Source organism: Micrasema longulum, unplaced genomic scaffold, assembly GCF_059751315.1.
Source record: "Micrasema longulum isolate JH-2025_06_02 unplaced genomic scaffold, ASM5975131v1 h1tg002135l, whole genome shotgun sequence".
NCBI lineage: Eukaryota > Metazoa > Arthropoda > Insecta > Trichoptera > Brachycentridae > Micrasema > Micrasema longulum.
Window position 1 is genome coordinate 199794 of NW_028279300.1, and position 10051 is coordinate 209844.

The 10051-nt window shown below is 30.3% G+C and overlaps 1 protein-coding gene across 1 annotated transcript; it reads left to right on the plus strand.

Moving 5' to 3' along the window:
• The first annotated feature begins 5016 nt into the window (after positions 1 to 5016).
• On the plus strand, positions 5017 to 8733 carry LOC148272970 (protein transport protein Sec61 subunit gamma). Its single transcript, XM_088239329.1, has 3 exons — positions 5017 to 5107; positions 5210 to 5311; positions 7840 to 8733. The coding sequence occupies exons 2-3, from the start codon at positions 5218 to 5220 to the stop codon at positions 7950 to 7952; spliced, it is 207 nt and encodes a 68-aa protein (XP_088095455.1). The 5' UTR covers positions 5017 to 5107; positions 5210 to 5217; the 3' UTR covers positions 7953 to 8733.
• The last annotated feature ends 1318 nt before the right edge of the window (positions 8734 to 10051 follow it).

Here is a 10051-nt window from a genome sequence, read left to right on the forward strand (position 1 = left end):
TTTTTTTTAATTGTGAGATAAGGCTTGCACATATTGACATTAATAAATATGTATATATTTTAAAGTACATAATGTTATACGTAATAAATGATGAGGAAATGTGGGATCAGATAATGAGTTTGGAAGGAAAGAGAAAGAGGAATCAATAAAAGAAAAAGGGATAAAATAAAATAAATTTGAGAAAAAAAAGCAGTAAAAACTCAAGGAGTTCAGGATTTTGGGTACGTCAGGCGTTTCTTGAAAGTGACTAATAGGATTTTCCTTCACATTATCTCCTTGTTTTGTCCCTATTTCTTTTATTTTAATTTACACGAATAACAATGTTCATATTTAAATTATTCCTTTATCCTTCTTTCCTTTCCATCCCCTCTCCTCTCTTCATAGGAAAGTGTTAATTTTTTTATATGTTTATTTTTATTAATCTTTGCTTTTGATTTTTGTATAAAATTGTAAGATTCAATATGTCCATGTATTTATAATTTTTTCAACTGAACGGTTTGGGTTGGTAGGAAAAAATTGCCTTAAGGCAATATGCCCGCCCTTATATGTATACATATTGTATATGTATATAAAGTGTCAAATAAATAATTAAATAATGTTTTTTGCATATAATAATAATAATAATAATGGTTTATTAACAATAATTACAATTTATTTATCTACTGCATTCATACTTAGGTAATAGATTTCTCTGGATTATGTCTAGTCTGCCTAACTAGGTACAACCTGTTTTAAGGCAGACATTTTTATGCAAACATAAACAATCACATGACTACCTACTAGTTAATTTATTATAAAGTTATACAATAAATATACCATTTATTATTTTAGAATGTTTTTTTAGTAAGTTTTCCGATTTTTCTCTACCTTGGAATAATACCCTAATTGAGTCGCCCATTCGGAGAAAATTAATTCTATAATTATTGAGCACGAAGTTAGCTACAGATTACAGCAATACAACTGGGCGTAGGTACTCGGGTTGAGAATTATGAGTGCAAACCGAAACCGTCCTCTCCAGTTTGTTGTTATACTAAAAATCAAATTAAAACCAAACCAAAAATTTGGAACGCTTTTGTTCTATGCAATAGAACTTGAGGGCTTCTCTAGATAATTATTACTCTATACACGGGTTTTCAGGGCCAGACAGCGAAACTTCAGAGGAACATTCCTCACAGTAAGCTTTTAAAAAAATCCTAAATTTTTTTTTCCAAAAAGTCTTTTTTAAATATATATATTTTTAAAACATTCTTAAAATGGAGTAAACCTTTAATTTCTTTGACTAGCATCCCTTTCGTAAGCCCCTGCCCCTCCCCTACAAAAAAATTGATATAAAAACGTATGTATTTGACCAACGAAGCGATACAAGGGAAGCGACTGTGTAGGGGTTTGTGGAGGGACTGCTTGTCCGAGAAATTGATGATTTACTACATTTTGAGATATTGATAGTTATTTTTTTTTAAATGACTGGAAACATTTTAAAGAATTTTAAAAAAATCTTACCACGAGGAATGTTGCTTTGAAGTTTCGCGGTCTGGCCATGAAAAACTGTGTATAAGGTATCACTTTATTTACACTTTATTACACTTTATTTACACTTTATTACTATCACTTTATTTTATTACAATTAAGTGAATAAATGTTATTGGACAGCTGGCCCTACTATTCATATATATATATATATATATATTTTTTAAATGATAGTCTCGATATACATGGGTTCTTTAAATCCTGTCACGAAATCATGATGATCAGTATGGGCAAGGCGTTTTATTGATATTTTTATTAAAGTCATTCACTGTGGAGTTTCATAAAAAAACCATAAATATAAATATTTTCCAATTTAAATAGATACCAACGACTCTAATAAATGTCAATACACTATAATTTTACCGTGCCGTTTAGATTCACATGATCAGTGTGCGATAGTTTTTTGTCCAATGAAGAAGTTGAGTGGGCCGTAGATAAATATTTTCACAGCCTTCCAGACTCTCACTTCCGAGAAGGAATACTGATGTTGGAAAAACGCTGGACTAAGTGTGTTGAAGTCAAGGGAGATTATGTAGAAAAATAAAATCATTTTTCAACTGAAAATCGCAGTCTTTCATTGTCAGGCCGAGAACTTTTCACCTTATCCTCGTATAAATGACACATTTTCATATCGATCTCCAAACCGGTAGTGTGGTAATAATAGTTGATCTCCACAATGAGGATTTGAGGATGTTCAGTGTTTTTTTAATATTTTAAATATTTGTTAATAGACAAAGTACATTTTTTTGTGTATATTTTTTTTCGTATTTTCAGCGCTATGATTTTTTAAAGTTTTGTGTTTCTGAAATAACTCCGCGTGTGACGTAAGAGGTTCTTCTCTGTCAGTTCTCCCGATTGGTTAGTTTACGGTAAGCAAATCGGATATTCTTCACAGCTCTCATATCATTGGTTGGTTCATACGAACCAGTGACGTCGATCAAAGTAGTGCGTTTTTATTAAAATATTATTTAATTATTTTTATTTGTATATTTTTAAGAAACTTTGCAGTACGATTGCTCTAATTTTTACCGCGCCCAAAAAAAAATTTCTGTACCTTAGAGGCAGACGGATACAAATCCAGATTTTGATGAAATGACATTTCGATATTCGAATCCAGATTATGATCATGTCAGTTGATTTTGAAAAAATGTAAGTCTTATAATGAAAGAACCAATGTATTAGGATACTGAAAATACAAATAAATGCTTTAAATTATCGGAAATTACTTAGAGAAAGTAGATTCTTTAGGCTTTGGTTTGACATTTGACGTTTGAATTTGCATCCGTCTGCCTCTGAGGTACAGATTTTTGTTTCCAATTTTTCGCAGAGCTGAAGTTTTTTATTTGACTCTTAAGTTCACTACAATTGCATTAAGGAAGTTATCAAGTATGTTATCATTAGTGGCGCTACGGCTCGTTAAGGGCCCTGATCTCCTCCAAAATATGTTTCCATTTCTCCATACACCCTTTGGTTCTTCTTCAGTTCGACTTTCCACATTATCCAGCCTATGTTTATTTTGGTCTGTCAAATATTAACTATTGATTCAATTATAGTATTGTGAAATCAATTTGTATTTATTGCCCCCTTTTGTGGAGTATTAGCAAGCACGTTCTCATATATGTATAGGAAATCTCGAGTTCGATCTCGGACAATGTCAAAGACTAATTTATGATATTATTATAGAAATTACATAAGGAATTACAATTTTCGCATGTTATTATTATTCTGGATGACTTGACTTAAAAATTATAATTTAGGAAAAGGTGTCGGTAAAAATTTTGTGTAAAAAAGATATTCTTTGAATAAATTATTATCACGTAAAAAGTGTTTTTACAAATTAATATTAATTAGGTAGGTACATTATAAATCGTCATTACTTTACATGGTATATAATATATTATACCGCGTAAAGATAATAATCACAATGAGATAAAAAATGTTTGCAATAAATAATTCAATCTAAAATAAATATATAAAAAAACAAGGTCTTAACATTTCTGCAATATGCAATACTCGTGTAATAAACTGTTTTTACTGCAAATTTCACATTTTGTTCCACGCAGGTACCTATGCATTTTTAAAAATGTCTGAAAGTAATGCATTTACGAACTTAGGTACCTACCTACCGTGTCCTTCTACTAAAACTTGATAACATCGGCCAAAAACAAGTTACATTAATAAACATAAGAAAAACATAAACAGAAAGGAATAACAAAATATATACAAACAATAGAAAACAAAAATGCAAGTACAAGAATAACATTAAAATATCAATTGTAATAATAAACACATATCTAAACCAACAAAAATTTCAACATAAATTGAAATGGGCACTAACAGAAAAACCCACCAAAACCTGATAGTGCCTATTTAACAGAAAAGATAAACCTACAGTAAAATTAGAAGGAAGATAGAACTTAATAACTAGAAAAATTACAACAAAATATACAAAATATTAACAGTGTCAACAGCATGAGAACAAAAAATGACATATTATATTTAAAAAATTAATCTAAAAATGTCGATAAAAATATTTGTCTGTACGTCCAAATAGTTCTACATAATATCTGTGTACGTCTTTCGCTTAACATAATACAATATTTATTTTGTCATACCTGCCTATGTTTGAACATACATTTCTCTGCTTTATTTTTTTCAACATCGTTAATACATGCATGTACCCTATACGTAGGTAGTAAAAAAAGGCGAGTGTGCATAAGTAAAAAACCTTGTTTTTCTTGTTGCCACCAAAATAAATACCTAAAATTCAAGCTAAATATCTCCCCAAAAATAGTCTAGCCTTTAGCTTAACACATAATTATTCTATCAAATACAGTATAAGTTTCAATTAATCAATTAAAAAAGAATGACTTCAAAAACATTACTGTATTTAAAACATTAAGGACAAATCAATATTTTCTCATCCGTCTATAAATTGCTATAATTGTCTTTAGCAATCAATGATTGGAAATTGCGGTCATTGGGTTAATTAGAACTATTAATCTTAAATGAGATAAACGTGAACCTATTTACGTTTCTTTCGAAGTCTCGTGGTGTCAAAATGTATGCATTAATATTTAATATATATTATATGTTACTACTATTACGATCAAATTACTCAAAGTTTTTAATTGGTTATTAGTATCATATAAAACTTAACACAAACATGATCCGATTATGAGCAGTAAAAAATGTATTATTTTAAATAAAAAAAAAAAATTTTACCCCACTAATAAATTATACTGTAATATATAAACGCATTGTTCAAAATACTTACGCTTCGGGTAATTTATATATTTTAAAAATATTGGTTCAGGTGGGTTACTTCATTAATTTAGTCCTTTCACTCTTTATATGTCTCCTATTCGGTTGGTTAATCATAAAAATTGAGGAATATTATAAATTCATATTTAAATACCGAAATGTCACATCCTACCCCGTAAATTGTTATTGCAGTAGATACTACAATTTTCCTTTTTTAAAATATTTCTTGTGACAACATTATCTTTGACGTGACAGCGAGTATTCTGTACGTGGCCAGCTCGTTCGCCTATTCGTGAATTTTTGGTTCGTGCCTCAGGTAAACGTTGCGTTCTTCCGCTTTTGTTAATACGTCGAATTTGTTGGCAGCAAACCAATTGTGTTTTGTGGTTTTATTAATTAAAACTTTTCTATTTTATAGACTTCATAATGGATCAGATCGTAAAATTCTTGGAACCTGGCCGTCAATTCGCCAAAAACTCAATAAGACTTGTCAAGCGCTGTACGAAACCCGACAGAAAAGGTACATTTTAATTAAAAAGTTTATTATATGCTATTTATAAAACTATATTTCCGTCCTAGAAAATACAACGTAATTAACTGTAATTCAATTAATCGAGTAACTTTAAATTACTGATCTTTATAGTATACAGACTAGCAATATTCTCAACAGCGTCCTACTTTTGTGTTTTCTGTTTGTAAACCATGTTTCATGTTACAATTCATATTTTAATTGAAATTATAAAATAAAAATGAACGCGCAAGATGCATTTTAAGCTGCACAAACTTAAATCACAGGTATAAATGCCTAGACTTTCACATTCCCTTCCTGAATAAGTTCTCCTTATCTGTTGAGATATCTGTCTATTATTATTTATTACCTTTTTATTGCCTTTAATTTGTGTCCCAACCTGTAAAAGTAAAAGTCTTAATTTGGATTGCAAAAACTGTGTAAATAAAACATCCCTGTCCTACAGATTCGATGGCTACTCCCAGGTAAAGGAAACCAAGTGTAGATAAGATGATGATGATGAATACTGTTAAATGTTTCGGAATTTACTTTGTGAAATAACATGATTAAAATTATGGTCAAAAAACTGTTTAATCCTACGTGAAAAATACATGGGACATTCTATTCCAAATTGATCTAAGACATTGAAAATGTTAATGATTTGACCATATTCAACCCTACCTCACATTCTAGTCGAATACAGTGAAACTCAAATTAGACGAGTGCCTGACGTTATCTGGATATGCAGAAATCCGGATACTTGGATTAACCATTACATTAAGAAAGAAAACGCAAAATTTACTCTAAGATCACTTTTTTGTATTACTTTTGAAATAATGCAGCGAATTGGAATCACATTAAAAACTTATTTAGACATGTCCAGGGCCGAGATTATAAACGGCTGTCTTCATCGATATATACTGAGGCGGTATAAATCAATATCGATATTTATGTCCGAAATTGTGTATATTTTAATAAAAATTCATCAGTAACTTCGTCGGTAACCGGTAATTGAACATGTTTAGGAAAACAAGTTTTTCAAAAAATAAAATGGCATTTGGCCTTTACCGGTACCTATAAGGGCAGGTATGAAGGTCATAAAAACGTTACTGAAACGTAATTGAATATCACAACCAGAATTATCTTCTTTTTAAAAAAAAGAGGATACAATTTTATAAAAAAGTTTTCAACTAAAATATTTCATTATGTATATATTTTTTTAAGTATCCGAAGGGATAATTTTACATAGAAATAAAGGAAAATGTCACAAAAATGTATGTGATTTAAAATGCTTGTATTTCTTTTCAAAATTAAAAAAATTAAATTTTGCTTCAGCCACATTCATGTTCAATTTATTATCTTCAAATTATTACAGTAAATTTTAGTTTAATACTTAGTCTTTATTGAGATCTCAGATACCTAAGTTTAGTCTAAATTTGAAATGGCGTAATCTGCCGGTCTAAAAGTAATTATATTTTAGTTACATAAAACTTTTAAGTATATTTTTAACAGAAATACTTTAAAAATTATTGTTTTTATCAAATTTATGTTTACCATTTTTTTTTTTTATTGCGCGATAACAAAATATTTGTTTGAAAATGGCAAAATCGTATGATTTCCTCATTTTGCATGCGTTTTACCAGACTACAGCCTTAACATCTCCATTATTTATTTTTTCTGACAACGATCTGGATATTTTGCAATCCAGATGACTGGAGTTCTGGTAAACAGAGTTCTACTGTACATGTGTATTTTAGGAATAACTGCATTGAAAAATATTTTGTAGATATGTTATTTTTACATTTGTTTGAACAAATCAATCCCATTGTGTCTTACTATGTCTTGCAATTTGGCAAGATGTCAGGATTATAAAGCTTATATTTACAGTATAATGGTAAATATGAAATTCGAGAATTCGTAGTGCTGTAGTTAGCTGGTGGCAACATGAGGTGCGAGGCTTATGGATCAAGGTTCGAGTCCTGGTATTCCCTCGTAAGAAATTATATTTTTAACATTTATTTAGCTAGAACGGTTCAATCCCTTGCGGCAGCGCGTTGGATTGGTATTTAAAAATTAGTGAGCGAAAGTAATACTCTAATCATTTTTATGTAATATTAATGAGGACTAAAATATGAAAGATATTACCAAAATATCATTTTCATTCCCCACTCTGCACCCAGTGGTGCATATGGCACTGCATTTGTAAACCAAATACAATGCATTTCGATCAATTGTTATACTAAGGTAAGGTGATCAGTCTTACGCCTCGAGTGCTAGTCCAGGAACAATGAAATAAATATTGCCTGCTAGGAATTGAACCCAGGACTGAATGGCGGACGAACGCGTCAACAACCACACGAGGCGGACATATATTATTACTTATTCGGGATTTTTATCTGAGAGGAGCCATCGAGTTGGAAATCCCATCCACGATTCCGGTCCAATATACACAGAACTATATTCTTCATCCACTGGACACAAAGAGAATTAAACATAATAATATTTGCAATTGATAATTGTTTGTTATTTTGCTATTTCAGAATTCCAGAAAATCGCCATCGCTACTGCTATCGGATTCTGCATCATGGGATTCATTGGTTTCTTCGTCAAACTAATCCATATTCCTATCAACAACATCATTGTCGGCTCATAGAACTTTTCCCAACACCAACTGGATTACGTGCTTCATATCTATCATTTAAGTTAAGATCTAAGTTATTATGTTAAAGAGAAAAATGATTAAAAACACATTTTCTACATAAAAACATATTTTTATTTATATTTTTAGATGAGATTAGTTTAATAGCATTTTGATTTATCAATAATATAATATGTACATTATAAATTTATAAAACATCAAAATTTAAAAGGTGCAAATGTTTAAATCATAATGAGGAAATTCAGTGTTTCTTTTTTTTTTGTTTGTTTTAATAGACCTTCAAATTTAGCCAAAATTTATTTTTAAAAAATCATGTCGGTGCTATTTAAAAAAAAATAGTAATTTTGAAATTAGCCGATTTGTGAGTTGAATTTCTGGAAACCGGAAATCTATTAAACACTCTTATCATTGGTTGATTTGGAAGAACTTAGATGTAGTTCAAAATAGTTCGTTTTTACTAATTTTTTCATACATTTTTGAGAAACTGCTGTACAAATTTTCTGATTTTTATTTTTATTGTAAGAAAATATTTCTAAAACCAATTTCCCGTAGCACTAAACTTCCTCATTTAGGGTCGTGGCCTGCGACAGTGGACTTACGTGCCAGAGATACGAGGATTGAATCTCACACCACAACTTGTTTACCATTTATGACTAAAATTAAAAGTTTTCTTGTATGCCATTGCATACAAGAAAATGCCAATGAACTATTTTTACCGATTCATATGTAATTGTGCCTGAAGAATTTTCGTATTTTTTAAAGTCGCTTTAACAAATATTGCCTTTTTTATTTGCCCAATAGTGAATTAGTCTGGATAAATTTTTGGATGACTTGAGGTTTCCCCACAATGAGTAATTCCAAGGTTTTGGGGATGCGTGCTTGGGGATGAGGCTCATCATGTTCCGATATGTAAATTTTTCTGTTTGTAAAGTTAATATCTATACTCAATAGAGTAATAATAATTACCCACATTACGCTTAAACTAACCAAATTTATGAACCACTCAAACTATGTACAATATATTGTTAACATTACAATGCCACGCAACTGTGTGAATACTCCTGACAACTTTTGCTGTGTATGGTAAAGTGACTTTCTAGACTAAAAAATTAATATAACCCCACAATTTACAAAAAATCATGAACTGTACTTCGGGTGTAAAGATGGAGATCAGAACAAGGTTTGGGCCCCACATATGTGGATATCTACTGTTTACCATGTGTTGAGAGATTTCACCAAGATATCAGCCATATTGAATCACACTGCCCTTGAAAATAAAAACGTTGGGACTAATGTAAAATGAAATACAGTAGAACTCCGTTTATCCGAATTCCGGATCGCCAAATATCCAGATCTTCTGGAAATAAAAGAAAGGTAAAGTTTTAAATTTAATTATGCAATTAACTTTGCTGGACATGTTTGAGTAAGTTTTGAATGTTATTCCAATTCGCTGTTTTATTTTAAAAATAGTAAAATCTGGCACTCATTAATCCAGATAGTCGGAGTTTAGTTTTAAAACTACAGTAGTATTCAAAAAAATTATATGTTTTGTAAATAAATTATCTTATAATACCTACATTCCTTGAAAAATCAAAATTTTTGAATTTCTAACTCATTTTAGTTTGAAACCTTACGGTGCAAAAAAAATGGAAAGCGGATGCGGATTATTCCGCTTGCGCTTATGCGAAAAAAAAAAACTAATAATCACCTCTTTTAGGTCATGTAACATTCAAAAAATTTAATTTTGTCTACAAAATTAATATCAGTGTAATTGAAATATTTTTCTTCGATGGAGCTACAGCCCAAATCAAGCCTCCAAATTTATATTTTGCCTCCAACTCCGCCTGTCCTCAGCCGTCGTCTTCTAATTTGCAACTTGTAGAAGCTGTGCTGCATCTTAACGTGGTCCTCCAACCTCAGCTTAGGTCTCCACATTGAAATTAAGTCATCATCATATTTCTAGCTCTTTATTTTAGGTCGATAACTGATGTTTTCCTTAGCATTTTTTACAAAACATTAGCACTCGCCAAGTTTAAATGGTGTATCTTTATTATAAAATCTTAAAATGAAAACTAAATCTATGAGTAAAAAGA